Source organism: Laetiporus sulphureus (assembly GCF_001632365.1).
Source record: "Laetiporus sulphureus 93-53 unplaced genomic scaffold LAESUscaffold_4, whole genome shotgun sequence".
Classification (NCBI taxonomy): Eukaryota; Fungi; Basidiomycota; class Agaricomycetes; order Polyporales; family Laetiporaceae; genus Laetiporus; species Laetiporus sulphureus.
This window is the reverse complement of record NW_024468513.1, coordinates 214,403-235,985: the sequence shown is the minus strand read 5'-3', so window position 1 is coordinate 235,985 and position 21,583 is coordinate 214,403. Positions and strand designations below refer to the sequence as shown.

Here is a 21,583-nt window from a genome sequence, read left to right as displayed (position 1 = left end):
ATGATTGATACCGATGATGCAAAGTCCAAGCGCAACTTCAAGAAACTGTCCAAGTGCATGGGTGACAAGCTCGACAAGGAGAAAGAATGGTACGTGACTCACTGCCAATGGCACTACGGCCAGCTTGCACCTGCAGCGACGAAGGGCTCTCATGTGACGGCGAACCTTGACGACATATTTCACTCAACATCTCTCGACTTCCCATCTTTCATCTCTGATGACTTTCGCCTGACTGCCCTTCTGTACCCTACTCCTACTGTCATGAATTCCATGACCTATGACGAAGAAGCCATCTCCGGTTCACCTAGGAATTCAGATGGCTTCAGCATTGTCCGCCTGACAATTGAACTGCCACTGGACGATCTCATCAGCACAGGCAGCATGATTGACATCTGCGTTAAGGGCTGTGATGTCCAGAAAAATGTCAAGATGAGGTCTGTTAACTTCATAGGACATTTTGCGATCGACTGTCGATCGTGAAATGTCCTATCCAGCCTCCATCAGCTTGGACTGTACCCTGAGCAGCGACATGAGTGAACAGAGATGAGCACACCGAAAACAGGAGAGTGACGCTAGGAGCCATGGAGGTCACGAGATAATGATGAACTGCTGGAGCGATCACTTCAGGTCGCTAATTTTCGCGGAGAGCCTTGTGAGCTTCAAATCGACAAGTATCGTAGCGGGAATCATCTCTTCGTGACCGACTGCCATGAAATCTGTTACGATCACAGTGACAAGTCACAGAGTCCTAGAGTCTCAGTCCTGTTTTTAATTACAATTTATATACCGTCCCAGACTCCTTCCCATCCTTCTCCGGGAGGGGGGGGAGGGATTCTGTGCCACATTTGATCAAGGTCACGTGCTAGATCATGATGGCATCATATAATTTGAACTTCACAATCTTATTCCCCTCCAACTCCCTATGGTGGCTGGCAGAAAACATCTGCAAGCAACGGAGCGTGGCTGCGACGTCTCAGTTAGGCAGGTGAGAGTACTATAAAATGTCGTATCATAGAATATTATATCCTAGGCACTGTCTTGCATTCTTCGGTCATTTTCACTGCTGCTATGCTCCAAACTCTTGTTGAAGTGCTTAAACAACTCACTATCTGCCTATCAGAGCTGCTTATAATTTTGTTGTGTGGGAAAGGCAATGAAAGTCACCCATTCATGAGAGATCTGGCCACAAATCTTTTTGCGATACCCACTGCACTCTTGCAGCCCATACACACACAAATTTGCCCTTGACACCATGGAAGGTACTGCTTTGACTCTTTTTAAAGATTGATAAGATACATGGAATGGCTGGCATTACAGATACAACAGCACTCTGATTGAGCTGCTGTGCAAGTGCATGGTTGCGAAAAATATATTATTCAATCAAACCCTAATCTCATTCTCATAATTCGGAGATGAATGTTACTAAATGGGGTAGCCTGACAGCCACATCCCGGTGTTTGCGGATGTTTTCTGCCAGCCGCCGTAGGGAGTTGGGGGCCAATAAGATTTCGGAGTGTGAAACAGTGCGGAGTAGGAAAATGTGGCTAAATTGTGGCTGAGGTGGCTGATAGTACAAAATACGATGTACCACCTCTCACATGAGCCCCCTTAAACTCCCGTAGGCATGGATGGGGAGGAGTCTGATACCGCCCGCAGTTGCTAGTCAGTGCCGTGACTCTCGCCATCGCCCTTTCTCGCCATCCGGCTCCCGCATATTGTGACAAAGGGTGATCGATATCCCGGACTGGTTGATCCACTGGTTGATGGACATTGCTCATCGCAATCAAAGCGCATCTTGCCTCTTAATCACGCTGTACACACTACCGTGAACGCAACGATATAATTTATATTCTCTTCCTCTCTCAATCTCTTGGAAGTAAGTCCGAGGGCTTATTCCATTAATCTGGTCGTTGCCAGGACGGTCAACGCTTCAACTTCCTTGAAACCACGACTGGCGATCGCTCAACAGCTGATGGTGATCGTTGGCCAACGGCGCACAATGCACACATGACTGCTAGCCATAATTTTATTCGATCGAAAGGTCTCTATAAACATCACCGATACCAACACACGTAGATCTTCAGACACATTCGAGAGCTTATGCACTATATCGTTCACTAGAACGTCACTCTACGCCATTATCATACCTCTATTGCCAAGGAGAAGGACCCGCTCCTGCCAATGCCTCGACGTCTGCTGCGCGAGAGTTCGTGGATATCAGTCGATGGGAGCCACCGCCAATCCTCTCTCCGCACTCCGGGCATGATGCTTCCTGCATGGCGCCTCCACACTACATGGAAAAATGGTCAGCAAGCTCCGACAGGCTCGAATGAAGAAGACATACCTCTGTGATCACGTAGAGATGTCCGTTCGGGCATTTGTAGAAGTGCCCTGCGTGCCCTGCGTTAATACGCCATCAGCTTCATCGCATTGATTCTTCGTTATTAAAAGACACTGACCCCATGCAGAACTGCCGAAGCTGAAGCTTTGAGCAACTGCAGTCAGCTCGTCTAATGAAACCGGCGAATAGAATGTCTCTTCTCTGATAGACTTCTCGATCGCGCGCCACTCGTCGATGATGGCCATAGCTGCTTGCGAGAAGTTCTCTGCAAGCCAAATCTCCTCAGATTCTGCCGCATCACCTCTAGCACGACGGTGCTCCTCCATAACGGTTTCGACGTAGTCGGACGCCTCTTTGAAATTATTTGCCGCAGCATCTTGTAACTTCGTGCGCTCCTCTTGGTATCTCCTGTCTTGCCGCGCCATCAAGATATTGAAACGGAATCGCTCCAAGCTCACTCGCATGAGCAATAGTGCAGTTCTGGTCTTTTGACGGCGGCTGCCTGATTCCTCCGCGATGCCCAAGGCAATCTGCGCATCTGCCGCACAGGAACGCAGAATGAACAAGACATATGCACCCCACGCGCGACGATTGCGAGCAGGATACGATTCCCGTTTGTGCAATCCCTCCATCCAAACAGCACCGAGATCGCTGAGCATCAGCCGTAGGTTGATTGTCACCCAGATTGCCTCGACCACGAAACGCTTATCAGCTCTAGGTTGCGGTTGTCCTACACCCATTCTTGCGACACGCATTGCATACTCCTGTGGATTCTTTGGTGCCCGCTCAGGTTCTGATGCTGCGCGATCCATCTCGTTTTGGAAGAGATACGCGAAAGAAGCCTGCCAAGCACGAACATGAGCTGAACGCGTTTCAGCTACTTTGACAGCATCGCCATAAGCTGCAAGGATTTTAAAAGTGATCTTCTTCCACTCTTTCGCATCTGAGATAGGAATACCGTGCAGTTCTCCGTCTGCAGGATCGAGAGCTCGGCGAGGAATCGGTGAATCCCGTGTGGCTCTTAATAACGACCGTTGCTTCTTGAGGATGGCCTTCACTTGAACGTTCATTCGCCCCGGGAGAATCTTCTCCGCAGCCACGGGCAAACGTGTCTCCAGTTCTCCCTTCGCGATGGATTGTACATCCGCCTGAATTCTTCCAAGCGAACGGGACATAGATGAGGCCACATTGTTTTCCAGAATATCGAGGTCAGCTCGCTTGAAGACTCGACCATAGCGAGGAGCGGTTAAGGCTGCACGGCAGGTGGGGCAAGTCGGTGGTTTCTGGAACCCAATTGGAGGGGCTTGCAGGCCTAACCATTTTCCATCGATTCCTTCTCGTCTGTAGTATTCGCTCATGCCACAGTGTCCATCCAGGGTCTCCACGGTGAAGACGTGACCGCACGCAGGAATTGTGATGAGGAGGTCATCTAGCGTCTCATTCTCTGGCTCCACATCCGCTAGAGTGCGCTGCATAATGAGATCCACAACACTGGAGCGGACTTCGTCCACTGCACAGATCGGACACACTTGGATAAAGCATTCTTCGCCGCACACTGACAGTAATCACAATAGTTTCAACCAGGCCGTCTGTTGTTTGAATCGCGAATTCAGCGTACCTGAAGGACACCTGTGCCCGCATTGCAAGATTGTCTTACACCGCTTATCACACGGAAGACGTGCGCACACCTTGATAGCGTGTAAGCGGTTGGGAAACACTCGGAACTGAGGACAAGACTCACTGATCCACACGGGACAGGACAAGAGTAATGTTCGCATTGCCTGCCAAGTGACGAGATAGTCAAGATACTTTCGACCACCAATGGCTGCTTCCGAGCTCACCAAGTGCATGGCTCCTGACAAGGCGCACAAGGCGCCGAGCAGTAGTTCCTGCATCGAGCATGCCGACAAACTTGGCGACACGGCTCTTTGCAGAGCGTCGTGCATTCGTGATCCTGAGTACAGGCTTTGCCGCACAAGTGACCACAGTAGAGTTGCCTTTCGCAAGGATGTGAAGTGTGCTGCAGCCGAGCTACGATGCCGACGCTCTCATCCTCATCCTCGACTCGGTTTAATCCTTGGCATTGATGACATCGCGCCTTGCAAGGACGTCCACAGCACGGCATTGTACCACCGCAAACTGCCTTACATACGAACCGCGCAGGATCGTCGGAGCACCTCATTGCAGCTTCATGCTCGCAGTGAGTGAGGCGCCGAGTAACGTTAACGTTGCATGGTACGTCGCTCAGCTCATCCAGTTGGTAACTACCACACACGGAAGTATAACGTCAGCATTATGCAGCGCAGGCCATGTTAAGTCCACCGACCAGAGCACGTAAGGAGTAACGTGGCCACAAGGCAAGGTCACATTTTCCACGCGAGTCATGCATCTTCCACAAGGGTCTGCACACTGCTTGGTGCAAGGATGGCCCCTCACGCAGAGTCGCATACAGCGTTGGACACATTCCACTGCAAGATGATTCGGGTCGTCTGAGTGGCACTGCGAAGCACAAGATCAGCGTTCGGAACAACCCCGTCAAACCGTATGCAGACCTTGTAGGGACATAAATGTCCGCATTGCAAGCGTGTGTCACACTGACGCAAGCAGCCACCTGAACATCATACAATGATGAGCTCCAGCCGCCTTACATATGACACATGGAACCTACCGTCGGGTGCAATTCTGGGTAACTGCCCCGGTTTCGAGATGTAGTCAGTATGATCGGGGTGACGATGGCATCGAACTGGGAATGCGTCTCCGACAGAGCCGCTCCGTTCCAAGTCAGAAATCACAGAACGCCACATGTCGCCTTTCGAACTGAGGTCCGGCGCGTTTCCTAAGATATATAACCCCTCCCGTGCGCGCGAGAGAGCCACTGCCTCTATGTTAGACTGATGATCTATGAGACGATGAAATTGCGCAGCTCACCATTTGTACGATTTCGGGACTGAGAACAAGCACAATGTCAGTCGACAGCGTACAGCATCGCTCTTTCACGATGCACACCTTAAGGAATCCGATATTGGTCCTCTGAAGTGAGGCATGCCCGTAGACAGTTTCATCGTCTTCAGACCCGCCTGAATTGCGCACGAGAGAAAGTATCACAATCTGGCTGAAGCATTAGTCTGATCAACAGTGCAGGTGAGAACAGCTGCGTACCTTGGCCTCTTCGCCTTGATAGTTATCCACCGTGCGCAAACGGACCTGCACCACAATTGGATTAGGGTCTATCCGTGATCTTTTTTAAAATGCGCTTACCCTTCGAGAGACTTTCACACGCTCTATCACAGTGCCAGATGTCGCTTCCACGTCTCCGTCCACTTCCCTCTCGTCCAACTCCGCTTGATCACGCGCATCGATGACAACAGCGACTTCGCTGGCTAGCGCGTCACGCATTCGAGCAAGCTGACCTAAATATGCACACAGTACAACGATATCGCCCTCAGCGGAGTAGGTCCCTTGCCTGTCAGTTACCTTGTGAGACAGCACAATAGAATCAAAATCAATGACCGCTCACCGCAGCAGGTATAAGACTAGGTCCTTGATCATATTTACCTTAGAGACGTTGCTGGTTAGTCTAGTTTATACGATGAGCATGCTTATCCTACCTCAAACATGTTGTACTTGCTGACTGAATCGTCTTCAGAGCCGTTCTCTCTGTGTTTATGACTGAGGAAGAATACATCCTTTGCCATTCCCCGCACGGGTGGGTAGTGCTTTACAAGGTCATGATCCTCAAGTCGCGGATACAGATAGTTTCTGCAGCGATCCACCAGTGCAGAATCTCGGTTAGTATCAGGTGGTCTGGGCATACACATGTCGTCAAACGCACCGGACAAGATCTGCAATCTCCGGTCTCATCCGACGTTGGACATTGATTTGCGACATAGGTAGCTCAGAATTAGACAGACGTTCCATGAGGGACATGTCGAATCTGAACAACATGCGTCCTCTCTTGTTATCCATGGATAATGCTGTTTGTGCATAGTGAGAGATGAAGCTGTACAATTAAGAGCTTAGAACGCACAGAAGTTGTTCAGCGTGGGTCGCAATTGTAGCGGGTCACCTATCAAAATGAGATGCTCCACTGTAGGCACAAGGCTGCCTAGGACATGTGCCTCAAGAACCTGTCCAGCCTCTTCAACCAGCATGATCCGTGGACCAATTCCCTGCAAATCGCGATATGACCGCCTATTCCAATGCGCGTAGTATGTACGTCACATACCTTCAGAAGAGACGTGAGCTTTGCCGCACCTACTGTGAGTGTGAATATTTTAATCGCAAGCCATGTGACATCGTGACCCACCAGTTGTGGTACAACCGACGATGTCGACATTCTTCAACAACTGCCGTCGAGACTGTGGCGACCGGTCAGTGCTATCCCTCTAAACATACTTATTCACGGCACGAACTTCATTTTTCCCCTCAGTGTATTTCTGTAAAGCACTGGCGTGGCGTTCTCGAAGCCGCTCAAACTCCATCATTCTGGTCTCCTGCAGAGTGCTGCGGACGTCAGCCAGCCAGTGGGCATGTAGACGTTCTCGCTCAGATCGTGTCATTGCCCAGACATCATCGGAACCGTCTTCGAGCAATGCTGCAATGTCTCTGTCTGTGCCGGAAGTCTGAGGAGCAACATAGTTGAACGCGGCAAGGAAGTCATGCACATTCTCAAAATCATCAGTTTGGATGCCATCTGTCGGCAATGGTTCCGCACTACCGAGAGCGCTGTCGGTGGCAGGTAATTCGAGGGCACCGTCCGAGTCACGATCAGGGGTTTCCGCCTCTTCCACTAGATGAATCCATTCTTCTTCCGGGGGGAACTCTTCCAGATCAGAGTCGCTTAACTCGTCGGAATCGAGGGAAACAGCATCATCTACAATCTCTTCATCCTCCGGAGGGTCCGCGTTTGCCAGTGCAGCGAACACATTGTTGTTCGGACCCGAACGTGAACGAGAGGGCTCCATAGAACCAGACGGATGTCGTTCAGCAGTAGACGCCTTCGGATTGTTCGCTGAATCGATGAAGTCGAGGTCTCGGCCTTCTCTCCAATATGTGTACAAAGAGTCGTCTGTCTCGACGCCACGCCCGTTCTTGCCGACGACACGCCATGATTCTCCACTATCATCCTGCGATAGCGTATACAGGACATTGACCCATTCAGGCGGATTTGTGAGGGAATCAAGGTGCAGCGGATACTGCATTCGCAAGTGATCCAAGATCTCGGGAGATTCTATGCGCGTCTTCGCAAATTCATGCATCAACTTCTTGATTTCCTCTTCCACGTCACGAAGGGCTCTATGATTACCCGCAAAGGCTCGATCGAGACGATTCTTGCCTGCGACATGCTCCATATTCTCTATGGAATACTGGGATATCCGCTCGTCGGCGGAGCGCGAGCCTAGACGAACAATTTTCGTGGTGATCTTCGCATCAAGCACAGACCCGAGCATGTGGTCCAGTGCATGGTTTGTGAAGGCGATCATCAAAATCGGACCTGCTTTATTGGCGAGCAGGACACGCAAAAGTTCCACCCCTGTATAACTCTGTAATGGATTGTCAGATCGACTACTGGCATGAAAGAGGGAGATGCGCGGGAATACACACCTTGCCGGTTCCAGGGGGGCTAAAGCGATAGCCAATTGTCAGCGCAAGTCATGACTGATGCTCGCAGACATACCCCTGTATCAATACCAGTTCTCTGGTCAACGCCTCTACAACAGCATCCGCCTGACTCGAATCCAAACGGCTTGAGGTTCTGAGCAATTCACGAGCAGCACTGATTGAAGCCGGATCAGTCACGGATAGCTTCAGGTCCTGGACCTCTGCCTCGGCTGGAAACAGAGACGACAGCTGGAATGTGTAGTCCGGTATCCGGGCATATGCGGGAGGTGCGATATCTGCAATTTTTAGGAACCCGGGTGGGCGATGAACGAGGTACTGGCTGAACGGGACCAGCTCTGGTTCTACCCTGAGCGCCTCCAGGAATGGACGAATGGACTCGTACATGACCGTAGCTTCTACCAAGACCCTCGTGCCGACACGCTCTCGTTCTGGATGCTTCAACTCTTGAAGGATACGAAGCTCAACCTCGGGGTCGAAAAACGCCACGCGAAGGCGGACACGATCTCCGACCTGCCTTACAGATTCGACGAGCTCCTTCGTGGAGCTAGCGATAGTCCCTAGATGTACAGCGACCTGATCTCCCGGTCGTTGCCAGACCAGAGCGATAAGTCCGCCTTGCATCAGTCGCTTACTCGCCATGTTCTCCCAAAATGTCATCCGGACATTTGACTGAGGAGAACGCGCACGTCCCGGAGGAGTGTCGAGTGACAGTCCCACGGAGAGACCGCGATGATCCGGCTGAATTGGCAAGAACCCCACATTGGTATAAACGTTGAAGAGCACCGCTTCCTGTCCCTCAGCGTGGCCACGGTATTTACCACCTCGAGCCTTCAATAACTCCGCGAGTCGAGTTGATGTCCTTGTTGCCAGGAGGTCGTCAAGTAACAATTGGATAGACAAGCGTAACGGAGCGCTGGAGAACGCGGAATGGGTAAACATGCAATGTCAACATTGGGCGGCACATACGTCAATTCTTCGCGCAACAACCGGAATTGAATGTCAAGTAACTTCTCCATGCTCTCTGCCGGAAGTGGGTGGGGCGCACCATAAATATTCGCAGGAAGGAAAGGAGGAATCCTACATGTCAGCTCGTCATGCGTCGGTGCAATCCGAATATCCGAGGTATTGACGAAGTCGTTATCGTGACGTGGTCCATTGGGTCGCAATTCCCCTGGCCCCTCGTACGAATTCTCTAAGGCAGCTAGGATTGCCTCATCCGTTCCAGGTTGCAGATTTACCGGAACCTCCCTTACACGCTTCTGTGCGCGCTGTGTTTCGTTGTGCTTACGGTCAACTATGGCAACCAGCCGGTTCACTTGATTATTCAGGTGCTGGATGATATGTTCTCTTGCTTGAGGAGTCGTTGTCGCGAATACGTCATTGAACGCTGGAGGCGTCGACGAGATGCCTGAGATCCAAGCATCGGTCCACTTCCTCAGGTTCAAGACCAGAGGATACACGGATGGATGCGTCGCAGTAGCGTTCTTAAATCTCGTGATGAACCTTTTAAATTGATCAGTTACATGCAACGCGCCCTTATACTCATTGAACGCACTCGAACAATACTTTGGTGATGGTCGCAATAACCTGGCTTCCGGTGGGATCCTTAGCAGCACCAGCTGGTGCGATAGGATCCTTAAAGGACTTGGCAGTCATGACTGCTTGCTCCATGCAGCTCTCTACGGCCTGAGTGAAATGGTCAAAATCCTCCAAGATGAGGGCATACAGAGCGCTGTGCATCATGTCAGCACCTCAAATGAGAAGCATCTACGTCATCATCGCCTACTTGACGGAATGGGTCGCCACACTGTTCACAACGAATTCAGAGGAAAAATACTATCGACCATATGAGTTATATATATGTTTGCACTGCGAGAAGCATACCCGAAGCAGAGGTAAATATCCTCTCTGGAAAGACAAGACTGTCTTCTGAGAACCTGCAGAGACAGACACGTCGCTCCAACGGATAATATCATTAATACGCAAGAGAGCGTTTCCCTGGGATATACTGTCATTCTAATTGCCAGCTGTTAAGCTCACGGGGACTTACACTGCTCAGCGTCGATAACAGAAGCTGGTTTATATATGTTGTGAGACCACCACAGACCGAGCTCATCATTTATCAATCGTACCTGGCCATCCTCAGGGGTCTACGCAGACGTATGAGATATGGCGGCACGAGTGTGATAGGTCACTCACCCATTTGACATTATTTGCGGTAGCGTTGCTTATGAGGTTCAAAAACGAGTATATCTCTACGACGTTCTTGAAGCGGTAACTGTCGAAGAGAAATCTCTTGAGGTAGTTATGGACCTCCGAGGGGCTCAAGGGCTTCGATGTATCTACTGCGAAGAATCCGTCCGTGCCACGATCGGCCAACCGTGCTAGACCTTCTTTCGTCAGGAAGGGCGCGATTGCTTGCATCGCAGTTGTCGAGGGCTGGAGATCTTGCCCTTGAGAGTCGCGGCGATTGGCATCTTTTGCAATATGCTTGTAGCGACACTGAAAACCACGACTACAGTCCCCTTTGGTCCAGTAGAACGAGCAGACTCCAGAGGGTGCTTTCGCATTCGCTGGATTCTGCGCACTGGCCTGCCAGGTACCGTTGTCGGCGATTTGAGTCTCGCCCATGGACATCACTGCCGCGGGAGGGAAACTGGTTTGCCGAGCCAGAGAATCGACGTGTCGAAACTTGCATTGAATTCCGCGGCGACAGCCACCAGGCTTGTTGTGGAACCTACAGATCTCACCAGTCATTCTGTGAAGGATCCGGGAGAGAAAAGACGGGTTACGCTGCGCAGTGCGCAAGCTTGTGCTTTTATGGCCGCCTGAGCGCTAGGCAATAAACGCGCGTGGACATCATTTCTCGAACGTTCTGGATTTATTACAGTCTGTATAGGAAAGGGGCTTCCTACACGGCTTGGCTGCATGTCCATCACGACAAAGATCCCACATGTCTGGATAATAATGCGACGTTCTGACGATGGATAATGCGACCAAGCTGTCTGAGGTAGCTCAGCCACGCGAGTCATACCTCTTGAAAGCCTTGGTTCAGTAGTATAAACCGATGAAAATCGCTTTGGCCATTGGCCCACGGGTGAATTCACAGAACTGGCGATGTGCAGCAAGCTTGTAACCATGCCCTTCCACACAGGCAACCCGTCTGCCTGTTTCTGATGTTCCACCTAAAACTCATAGGCATAAACGTAAGATTCCAATGGTTTCATCATCCCAAACTTCTTCATTCGCACCCCGCCACAGACTCTGTACTATCAGGGCACGAGTGAAGAGGTTTAGGTACGAGACCAGATTCTAAGATAATGCATATTGAAAGAGTGACGTGCTGCTCGGTAAAGCATAATCTTCATGAATGCGGGAGCCATGCAATACCATCAAACGCGATTCAGCTGTCGGAAAGGTATCGTCAGCTTGAAAGAGGAAGGCGGCAAGAAGGCGGGCTCGGACGCTCATAACAGAGACCGATCACGTGGAGGGATGCATACTAACTACCCTCCTCCCCCCGGCTATTAAAAGGCATTATTTCCCCGCATCCTCCCCACTGGGAGCGAAAGTGACTTGTGGCCTTGACCGTCATGTTGCGCGCATCCCGTTGTGTTTCCTGCCGACCGTTCTGCAGGCGATATGCAACCGCCACCGGACCTCATGCGCTTGTCTTCTTGGAGCATCGTGACGGCGCAATTGATTCCGGCTCTCTGGCAGCAGTTACGGCTGCGCAAAAGCTGGGAGGGCAGGTGACAGGGCTTGTCGTAGGCGATTCGGAGGTTCAGGAAGTTGTGCAGAAAGCGAAGAAGTGAGTGTCCATGCAGAGTTAATGGACCTGGCTAATCACACTATGTCTGAAGGCTCAAGGGTCTGAGTCAGCTGTTGCACAGCACATCCCCAAAGTACGCTGCGCCAGTGCCGGAAATCATCTCCCCACTGCTGGAAAAGTTGCTCTCTAAAGGCTCGCCGTTCACTCACGTCGTCTCTGCGCACTCGTCCTCCGGCAAATCTCTCCTTCCCCGCGTAGCCGCCCGACTTGACGTTCCTGCGGTCTCAGACATCACCTCCATCGAACATGATAGTGCATCCAACGCAACCACGTTCACTCGCCCCATCTACGCAGGCAACGCGATCGCGACCGTGTGTGCACCCGCCTCCATCCCACTCAAGTTCTTCACCGTTCGCTCGACTGCATTCTCGGCGGTCCTTTCAGAAGACGGTGCGCAAGTAGAGGACAAGGCGGTGGACCCTGTTGAAGTTGCAGACCCGCCTACCGAGCACATCAGAACCGACCTCACAAAGTCGGACCGTCCAGATCTCGGTGCCGCTAGCCGTGTTGTATCTGGGGGTCGTGCGCTTAAGAACGCTGAGACGTTCAAGGCAGTTCTCGAACCCCTGGCGGACGTGCTGGGTGCTGCTATCGGCGCGTCGCGAGCAGCCGTCGACGCAGGATATGCCGACAACTCCCTGCAGGTCGGACAGACAGGCAAAGTTGTCGCTCCAGAACTATACATAGCCATTGGAATTTCTGGTGCCATTCAGCATCTTGCTGGCATGAAGGACTCGAAGCTGATCGTTGCCATCAACAAGGTATGTCAAGCTGCTCCGCTTCCAAAATTACAGCGTTGACCAGTGCATATTCCATACTAGGATGCGGACGCACCCATCTTCCAGGTTGCTGACGTTGGGCTTGTCGCGGACCTATACGATGCAGTTCCTGAGCTGGTGCAGAAGTTGAAGCAACAGTAGAAACAGTCTATATTTATGATCAACGCACACTGTTTGGTGTATTCGATGACTTATAATAAGCAGCTACGTGTGACGCAAAGATCTCTTGGATGAATGACTTATGATCTGTACCAGGAGGTACAAATCAGAAACAAAATGTACTCCCTGGCGGGGAGTCGAACCCCGCTTTCGCGCGGACACAACCATGCCATATGGCGCAACGGATGACAGGCGCGTGTACTAACCGATATACTACCAGGGACTTATTGTTGCTTCGTTTCGTATAAATATATGCAGCTCGACAGCTGCAGTCGCCGGTAACTTCACCAAAATACACGGTGTATGATATATATATGCAGGTCCATTCATCAGCTAACACCTGCCTTTCTGCAACAAGTCTGACCCCTCTACCTCCCATAGGGCGTCATCTCACTGAGCCTGATAGAGATCAGTACTAATAGATTCCGTCATTCTCATGTCAATTTCGAGATGTGTAATAACCCAGCCTAAATATGAGGAGCCCGATATTGACCAGAACAGACACATGGATTTGCGACGGTGTTGAGTGCGCAACATCTGTGGTCATGACGATCAAGCGACGCGCCACCGCCACCGTGAGGACCGCGGTCACGTGTGCCGATCTATGCGCGCTTAATGATCGAGCACGAAATTTCTTTAGCGCCCGCGACGACTGCAGCAAGTCGAGCTTGCCTTGCCATCGTCGGGACAGCAGAGTCATATCCAACTAGTTATGGCAGATATAGAACAGGCACTCTCCAAGATCAGGCCACATACATCCTCCTCGCTCCCGCACCAAAAGACTCCCGCGACGCTCCTCCACGCGCTCGAGGCAACTTTTCGCGAGCAGAACACCGAAGGCTCCCCCACCGCCTATTTTGCTGCTCTCCTGACTACCCTTGATGGCGCGCTGCAGGCTTCACCCACTACTGGACCTTCGTTAGGCGACGGCGACATTCTTCCAGCCGTGCTGTATCTTCTCGCACTTGTCGCTCCCTATGTCCCAATTCCAGTCATCCAATCGCATCTGGATACCGTCATCTCGTTAACGACACCTATATTCCCTATGCTTTTGCCTCATGCGCCTCCGCTGCGATCCCAGCTCGGTTTATATGGCTCAACCATCCAAGCTCTCGAGCGACAGCAGCTGGATACTCCTGGACTGCGGCAAGCATTCAGCTTCATCTTGAAGTTGACGCTTGATCCACGGCCGAAGGTGCGCAAAAAGGCGGCTGAGTTGGTCAAGGAAGTTCTCGAAAACCCTCCCATGCCCATGTTGCGGCATCCATATGCTCTACTCGTTGCTGAATGGATGGTTTCTGCGCTGAATGAAGTGCATGCCGGTCCGCCGCCTAGGAAAGGTAAGAAGGCAGAAACAGATATTTCTGACACTGCTGTCCATCTTCTGGCTTTATTACGCCCTGTCCTGCCTAACCTTCCGCTCAATGTAAGTCTGTTCAGTCATGGATTACCGCTGCATGTTTGACACCCTCTCAGTCCCTCCCTACCATCACTTCGTCTATCCTCCTTCTTCCACTCCTTGGCAATTCATACCTCACCCAATCATCTTTTACGATACTTTCGGATCTCCTCAGCATATCGGTGGAAGATCCAGCAAGCTCGATCCAAGACCAGCTCGCGGACATCCTGGATGCTGTCCTTGCATCAACTCCGCTTAAGACGGACGCCATCCTCTCCCCATCATGGGCTGCCACCTTGGGAAATGTCATGCTAGCCATCCATGCTGCTGACCCGGATGCATGTGCGGCGGAGGTAGCGAAAGTATGGAAGGCACTGTGGCCGCTGCTCGAGTCTGAAGATGTGGCTACGAGGAGGGGCGCTGCGAAGGCTCTGGACATGGTTGCGCAATGCTTTACGCCGTCCCTCATCGATGCTGCGATCCAGGAGAGAAAGCATGCGGAGCACAAGTCCGTGATCGGCAAGATCATTTTTCAGACAACGAGGGCGTTCGACGCATTGACATTTGCGCAGTCCATCGCAGAACTGCTATCCGTGGTGTCATCGCTTGTAAATCACTTGCGATATCGGGGTGGATCTCGCACATCACCTACCGCTGCAGAACTGTTACTGTTGCCGCTTATCACGAAGGTGGGCGGATTACGGCCAAATAGGACTTTCGAATACAAGGAGGCTGCGGACGGCGTCCTCAGCACAGCTATGCGAGTGTTAGGACCGGAAGTTATTCTTCGTGCTTTGCCGCTCAACCTCGAGCCGGCAGACAGGTACGTCAACATCTTATAGGCATCAACGTCCATAGCGCTGATTCACTCTGTCAAAGACAAGCTGGTCATGAACCGCGCGCATTCTTATTGCCTCTGCTCGCACAACCTCACCCATCCCCTTTGGGGCACTTCGTAACGTACTTCGTGCCGCTTACGGAACGTATGTTCGACCTACAGCAGAAAGCCGCCGCAGAAGGTCGGCAGTCAGAGGCGAAGGTGTGGTCTGTGTTGGTGGAGCAGGTCTGGGCAGGGCTCCCGGGGTACTGTTGGGGCACCATCGACCTCCAACAAGTCAGTGGCAGACTGGATATATAAGCGCGCGAAAGCTGACATTCGTGTAGGCGTTGACACAGCAATTCTCTCAACTCCTCTCGCAGCTGCTGTACAGTCAGACGGATCTGCGTCCCGCTATTCTCAAGGCACTCAAGATCATGGTAGAGTCTAACCTTGCGCTTACATCAGGGGAGACGAGTAAATTCCCTGAGTCCGTGCGCGAAGACGCGATCTCGCCAGAGGCAGCGGCAGCCAACGTTGCGTTTCTACGCACCCAGGCTGAAAGTTGGCTCGCTGTTCTGTTCAATGTGTTTAGCAGTGTAGGACGGGATAACCAAGGCATGGTAGGCGGTGTCGTCAGCGCGTGGGCCACGATCGCGGGTGAGCAGGTCCGTACTCGCGATGAATGTCTTATGCTGCCCATTCGCTCACACGTCACGTTCCATTGTTAGGAGATCGCTGGAGCATATGTCAAGCTTGTGGAGCTCTTCAAACAGAATCTGACGAAGCTGCAATCGGCAAGAGACAATGGCCTCAAGGATGCAGAAAATATTACTGCCGTCACCCAGGACCTGCTGATCCTTGTCCTCCCGCATTTATCATCAGCGGATGCCACTGCACTGTTCAACCTCTGTCTGTCTAGCGAGATCCTGGAGAACAAGGATAGTGGCGTGCAGAAGCGCGGATATAACATCCTCACCAGGCTGGCGGAAGGTCGCAAAGCCGCTGTGGATCCTCAGGCTGTCCTTCAACAGCTAGAGCAGAATGTCGACGGGCTCACGGCTGCCGCGAAGAAGGTCAGCGTCCATAGCGCCTTTTTTGTAGATATAGCCTGTCTCTGACATGTATTTCCCAGGACCGCTTCCATCTCCTCACGCAGCTTTTGTCGCTGGTTCAGTCCACGAACCTGCACCTACTCCTGTCTATCATCCCAGAGGCGGTGCTTGGCACAAAGGAGCCGTCTGTCAAAGCCAGGAATGCAGCATTTGACCTCATTGTGGCGATGGGCAGGAAGATGGCCGAGGGTGGTGTGGTCAGGCGCAACATGGTTCATGAGATGGACCAAAACGAGGCGCCAGAAGGTGCGTAATTTGTATTCAACGTCCTAGTAGGAATTCCATTGGCTAATGTCAAGCGTTTTACAGCTAAGGCTACTATGGAGGAGTACATGACCATGGTCGCCGGCGGTCTGGCCGGAGCAACACCGCACATGATTAGCGCCACGGTTACGGCGATCTCACGACTAGTCTTCGAGTTCAAAGGTTTGCACTAATCAATTGGGTAACGCGGCCTGATTACTAACCCATAGTAGACTCCATCTCTCCGCAGATGCAGACCGAGATATTCACGACGATGTTGGTCTTTGTGACTTCTGCGAATCGGGAGATCGTCAAGTCCGTTCTGGGCTTCATCAAGCTGGCAGTCCATACCATGCCTGCTGAGCTTCTGCGGCCACATCTCAAGGAGCTCGTCCCCGCCTTGCTAAGATGGTCTCACGACCACAAGAATCATTTCAAGGCTAAGGTACGGCATATATTTGAGCGCATGATCAGGCGATTCGGCTGGGAAGACGTATATGCGTGCGCCCAAGAAGAGGAGGCCCGCAAGGTCCTAGTGAATATAAAGAAGCGTAAAGAGAGGGCTAAGCGGAAGAAGGCACTCAATGCGGAGAATGAAGACGAAGAGGTAATGTCATCTTCCCCCTCTGCAATCGCAGTATGCTCATGGGTACGATGAACAGGAACCTGTGCGCAAACGCGCGACAGGCGGTGATGCCTTCGAAGATGTCTTGTATGGAAGCGAGAGCGAGATCGAAGATAGTGATGATGAGATTCCGACTGAGTCACACACACGGGGTGGCAAATCCAAGGGCACAATTGGTGGCGCTCGTCTACGGCTGGATGATGATGACCCCATGGACCTTCTGCAGGGTGCATCATCTCGACTCACTGGTGAGCTCCGCCACGTCATGCATGCTAAAATCTTATGAACGATCACCGTTCCAGATGCCAATGCTGGTAGACGCCGCAAGCCTGGCCAGGAGGCTGCACGTTTCAAAACAGATGATACTGGCAAGATGGTCATCGACGAAGAGGATTCGGACGACGGCGAAGGAGCTGTCCAGGATGATTTGTACAAAGAGAGCCTGATCTCTGCGGACGGCTTTTCGCGTGGGCCCAACGGGCGCATCAAGTTCAATAAGGATACGAAAAAGCGGAGGCGCGAGAGAGAGGATGCGGACGAAGATGTCGAGATGGTTGATGCGGGCACGGCGGCTTCTGGGAAGAAGAACAAGAGGAAAACTAATGTCAGGCTGGGACACGAGTTCAAGGCGAAGGTATGGATACATCTATGCGTGAAGACAGACAAAGTTCATCCTTTGCTATAGAAAGCTGGAGGCGATATCAAAAAGGGTGGCGTGGAGCCATATGCTTATGTACCGCTGTCACAGGCAGCGAAAAAGCAAGGACGCCGGAATCGGGTTGGGATCGCGGGCAAACGATGAGGTTGTCGCTGTCGTTCAGTGCGATGTGTCCTGCAATAACAGTGCTTACTCCTTGGATGTTGTGTATGCTAGCAAGTATGGAATCGGCGAAGACCTCCCCTTGAGGATGAAGCTCGCGGGAAAATGCCCATCCACTTGTATCGACTGGGATCCTCGTCCATTATACTATGTTTTAATGTTTCCATTTCGAACCTGCTGAGTTCAGGTAGACTGTCTCATGAGTATGCGAAGGGCAGGCCAACAGCACATAGACTACATTCATGTACTACAAGTGCGCGTCAGCAACGGTGTCAACGACGCCTTCGTGGAATGATCAGCGCTCAGCGCTCAGCGTTCAGCTAGTGACAGGCCCATGCAGTAATGTTACCAACATCAGTATTGCCGTAACTAGTGGCCGACGCACGTTTGTACGGCTCGCGGGAAAACGTTGCTCCTCGCAGGCTGCTCCATCCCCGCAGCCACTCACCAGTACATGCATCGGCCTCGCTTGCTTGCTTTTATACTCCTCTAATTTTGATGCTTGGTGACCTACTCACGACTACGACTATTACCTATGCGTAAAGGTTCTTCGGCGCCTTGGTCTTTTTTCTTCATTAGGTACTTGCTCGAAGTATGCAAGCTCAGACGTCATATGCTGACAAACAGCTAGACTACTCTTCAAGTTCGTACTCAAGATATTCTACGGAACCATTGTCGTCGAGAATGCACATCTAATTCCACCACGAGGAGTGCCATGGTAGTGTTTCCAAAGGTGGTCTGTCAGGTCCATGTCTTGACTTGGCACGTAGCATTGTATGCGCCAACCATAGCAACTCGCTTACAGACGCACTGTGAGGGACAATCATGCATGTCTGGTAAGATGCAGGCTAACCATGCGAGTAGTCTGCTAGTGACCGCCATACCATCGAAGGTACGTCTGGCTTGAATAACTAGGAATTTGGCATGATGCCAGGGCTTATGCACCCTAGAGGCGTAATTTGCTGCGTCTCACGGCAAAGTCAACTCAGTTCGGAAAGAAAACGTTCACAAGCTGGTTGATTGAGTCTGCTGGCACCGTGCCAATCAAGCGGCGGAAAGACTTCCCGGATGGTCAAGCTGACAACTCTGCCGTGATGGTCAAGTTGATTGAGGTATGCATACTCTCGATTGGCACATCTCACCCCGAGTTGAATCCCATACAGGCTTTAGAGTACGGAGATGCGGTGTGCCTATTCCCGGAAGGCATGAGCAGGTACCATCCCACCATAGCGCCGCTGAAAACGGGAGGTCAGTATAGTAAATTGATTGGAATTCCGTACGTCATAATCAGGATGTTTTATTCTTGCCAACAGTCGCTCGACTTGTTTCTGATACACTCTCACGGAATCGTGACGACCCTGAATTCGAGATTTGCGTACTGACATGCTCTATAACTTATATGTCGGTACAGCGTCATTCCTTCTTCCACATCGTTCTAACACCGTCCCGCGTTCAGGCATCGCCAGCACTTCCGATCGGATGTCCTGATCACGTTCCACCCTCCCATGAAATTTACTCCGAAGGTCAGCGACATTGCTGCTAATGGTACACCTCACTGAGCTAGTTTTCAGAGCGACCCCGAACTACTAGCGCCCGTCGACCACGGCACAATTCGCGCTCTGACCACTCGATTCCACCAGCAGATCAGTAGTGGCACTTTTGATGCTCCTTCATGGGATATGATCCGCAGTGCCAAATCGGCTGCGCGCATATATGCACCTCTGGGGACGACCATGAGTCTCGGCGACTATGTCCGTGTGGTGCGCACCTTCTTAGAGGCATTCAAGCTGGCCGAGAGACCCGTCTTCGAGAACAGCAGCGACGGGGATATCGTCAACAAGGATGATGCACTGAGGGAGGATGAGAAAATCCGGCGGTTGGCGAGTGACTTGAAGGTACGAGAATTTATACCGAGATGGAGAGAATGTCCTCAATCATAGACGCCCGCGTTTCAGGAATACCAGAATCAGCTTTCTTTGTGGGGAGTCAAGGATGACCGTATTCGCAGACCTCTTCCACCGCATGTCATCATATACCGAATCTGTGTGCGATTGGCTTGGTCCATCTTCTTGTTTAGCATCTCCCTGCCCGGCCTGCTCCTCTGGCTCCCGGTCTTCATTACGACTTTTATCGCGGTATCTCGCTTCAAGCGCACGGGTCCTATTTGGGACACATGGGACGAGATCGCGCAGTATAAGCTCATCTACGGGTTCATATCTGGCCTGTGCGTGTGGGGCGGATCCGTCCTGCTCACCTTCCCTATCGCTCCCATCACGGCTGTCTGCGTCCCCGCCCTGATGTGGATGTCCCTCCGCTGGCTGGAAGATGCCGTGTCTGCATTCCGTGCATTCGCTGCGCTTGTGCGGCTACTGCGCATGGGTCGAACGCGGCTGCGTGATATGCGCGCGGTCCGCGAGCGGCTGCATGCGCGCGTCATGGACCTAGCGGTACACACTCTGGGCTTGCCGACAGATCCAGAACACTACTTCGCCGAAACAGGTGGCAAGGAGAAGGGCAGGGTCAAGGGGCGGTGGGCGAGCAAGGCCAAGTACTTCTCCATTCGCAGGAGGAGGAAGAGGGATTGGAACGAGACGCTCAGGCTTTACGACCAGGTGGATTATCCGGAGGACGAATTCTGATGCGGACACGGACACCAGCATCAAGCGATTCTCATCATCTTGATAGCAAAGGAAATATTGTGACATTTCGTGTAAATCGTAATCGTACTGGTATCTGGTTACTTAGCGCAACCGGCATCTAGGAATACAGATAGAATAAGAAACAACAAGTGTGCCAAATGTTCATAGCAATGCTGGTAGACGGAGAGCTAAACGCGTGTACAAGATGTCATCCGGTAGCGAGGTTCATGAGTGGCGTTCATTAGCAATCCTAGTCATCCTTCAATCGGTCGGTATGCTCTGTTGCCAGCGGCCCAGCGATGGCCTTTATTGGCAGATATTCCCGTCGTAATGATGCCGGCCGTCACGAGGACGCCGAACACCCAGGATAGAGTATTGAGGACATATGCGGTGCCTATACGGATCATTGGCTCCAGAATGCAATCAGACAAACTGCTATCACATACCTGGACGAGCGCGTTCAAACGTCGGGTACCAGGCCAAGCGGTATAGATGCGTCACAACAGCAAACGCAAGGATTTGGAAGAGAACTGCAGAATGGACAGTAAGCATCGTCACATCCTGACACCTCAGCATATAGACATACCGTGCAGTGCTGTCAAACCAGCGACCGCCCGCCAAATCCTCCTTCTCCTAGAGTGGGTGCTGACGCCAAAGAGAAGCGCCAAACAAGCAACGGCCCCAAAACCGATGCCCAGCTCAGCAAAGTAGCCCGCGGTGCTCCACACCATGCAGAACACCTTGTTCTCCTTCTCGCAGTTGTCTGTAACACGGTTGGGGAACGGGCGGCATTTATAGTCGCTGTATGCGAGGCGGCTGCCATCCGGGAGGCCAGGGATGACAATCACTTGCCGGTCGCATCGCTGAGTGAGGCCATATTGGACTGTAATCTTCGAGTGGAGGACCTCGGTGTTGTTCACGACGAGCCTACAAGGTAAGTATACACGGTCAGGAATGCATTCGATATCAAATCTATCTGCGCACCAATCGGGACGTTTCACAGACAAGATATTCTGTCCGACCCTAAGTCAACACAAACGGGTGCGCCCCTAAATTTAAATCACCTCACCAAAGCAAGCGTTGTGATCACAGCGACGAAAGCGACAATGTAGGATGCCTTCCTCATTTTGGCCACTCGTCGACGACCACAGAGAAGAGCTGTGGGTGTTGACGATAGTAAGTTTAACGTCCC

General features: G+C 51.9%; 6 protein-coding genes and 1 non-coding gene across 7 annotated transcripts; 4 read left to right on the top strand and 3 right to left on the bottom strand.

The window, feature by feature from the left end:
* Nucleotides 1-537, top strand: LAESUDRAFT_755354 (uncharacterized protein; the record flags this gene model as incomplete). The annotated part of the gene is made up of 2 exons (XM_040912013.1): nt 1-434; nt 495-537. 2 exons carry the CDS (start codon nt 1-3, stop codon nt 535-537), a joined length of 477 nt encoding a protein of 158 aa, XP_040768401.1.
* Nucleotides 538-2,013: 1,476 nt separating this feature from the next.
* Nucleotides 2,014-10,726, bottom strand: LAESUDRAFT_741118 (P-loop containing nucleoside triphosphate hydrolase protein). Its single transcript, XM_040911125.1, has 29 exons — nt 10,163-10,726; nt 10,096-10,113; nt 10,014-10,037; nt 9,848-9,961; nt 9,750-9,799; nt 9,519-9,695; nt 8,930-9,466; nt 8,019-8,876; nt 7,946-7,964; nt 6,754-7,884; nt 6,648-6,699; nt 6,567-6,595; nt 6,369-6,510; nt 6,174-6,315; nt 5,950-6,100; nt 5,859-5,896; nt 5,600-5,804; nt 5,501-5,545; nt 5,348-5,449; nt 5,270-5,288; nt 5,010-5,216; nt 4,894-4,952; nt 4,668-4,840; nt 4,183-4,605; nt 4,083-4,122; nt 3,960-4,029; nt 2,460-3,896; nt 2,345-2,400; nt 2,014-2,290 (listed from the first exon to the last, which is right to left on the bottom strand). Exons 1-29 carry the CDS (start codon nt 10,718-10,720, stop codon nt 2,150-2,152), a joined length of 7,017 nt encoding a protein of 2,338 aa, XP_040768400.1. The 5' UTR covers nt 10,721-10,726; the 3' UTR covers nt 2,014-2,149.
* Nucleotides 10,727-11,478: 752 nt separating this feature from the next.
* On the top strand, nt 11,479-12,743 carry LAESUDRAFT_809597 (electron transfer flavo protein alpha subunit). Its single transcript, XM_040914151.1, has 3 exons — nt 11,479-11,774; nt 11,827-12,556; nt 12,617-12,743. Exons 1-3 carry the CDS (start codon nt 11,557-11,559, stop codon nt 12,713-12,715), a joined length of 1,047 nt encoding a protein of 348 aa, XP_040768399.1. The 5' UTR covers nt 11,479-11,556; the 3' UTR covers nt 12,716-12,743.
* A 112-nt stretch (nt 12,744-12,855) lies between these two features.
* LAESUDRAFT_t11 lies at nt 12,856-12,956 on the bottom strand. Its single transcript has one exon. It is a non-coding gene; the product is annotated as a tRNA-Asp (tRNA).
* Nucleotides 12,957-13,394: 438 nt separating this feature from the next.
* On the top strand, nt 13,395-18,011 carry LAESUDRAFT_747341 (ribosomal RNA-processing protein 12). The gene is made up of 11 exons (XM_040911468.1): nt 13,395-14,159; nt 14,210-14,955; nt 15,012-15,246; nt 15,297-15,617; nt 15,681-16,025; nt 16,085-16,310; nt 16,374-16,490; nt 16,541-16,914; nt 16,970-17,180; nt 17,235-17,566; nt 17,618-18,011. The coding sequence occupies exons 1-11, from the start codon at nt 13,446-13,448 to the stop codon at nt 17,732-17,734; spliced, it is 3,738 nt and encodes a 1,245-aa protein (XP_040768398.1). The 5' UTR covers nt 13,395-13,445; the 3' UTR covers nt 17,735-18,011.
* A 276-nt stretch (nt 18,012-18,287) lies between these two features.
* LAESUDRAFT_734480 (uncharacterized protein) lies at nt 18,288-20,391 on the top strand (the record flags this gene model as incomplete). The annotated part of the gene is made up of 10 exons (XM_040910516.1): nt 18,288-18,331; nt 18,384-18,470; nt 18,523-18,564; nt 18,617-18,644; nt 18,703-18,864; nt 18,916-19,000; nt 19,066-19,153; nt 19,209-19,275; nt 19,324-19,647; nt 19,708-20,391. The coding sequence occupies 10 exons, from the start codon at nt 18,288-18,290 to the stop codon at nt 20,389-20,391; spliced, it is 1,611 nt and encodes a 536-aa protein (XP_040768397.1).
* A 254-nt stretch (nt 20,392-20,645) lies between these two features.
* LAESUDRAFT_643994 (uncharacterized protein) lies at nt 20,646-21,517 on the bottom strand (the record flags this gene model as incomplete). The annotated part of the gene is made up of 5 exons (XM_040903819.1): nt 20,646-20,785; nt 20,838-20,921; nt 20,978-21,318; nt 21,376-21,404; nt 21,461-21,517. 5 exons carry the CDS (start codon nt 21,515-21,517, stop codon nt 20,646-20,648), a joined length of 651 nt encoding a protein of 216 aa, XP_040768396.1.
* Nucleotides 21,518-21,583: the final 66 nt, after the last annotated feature.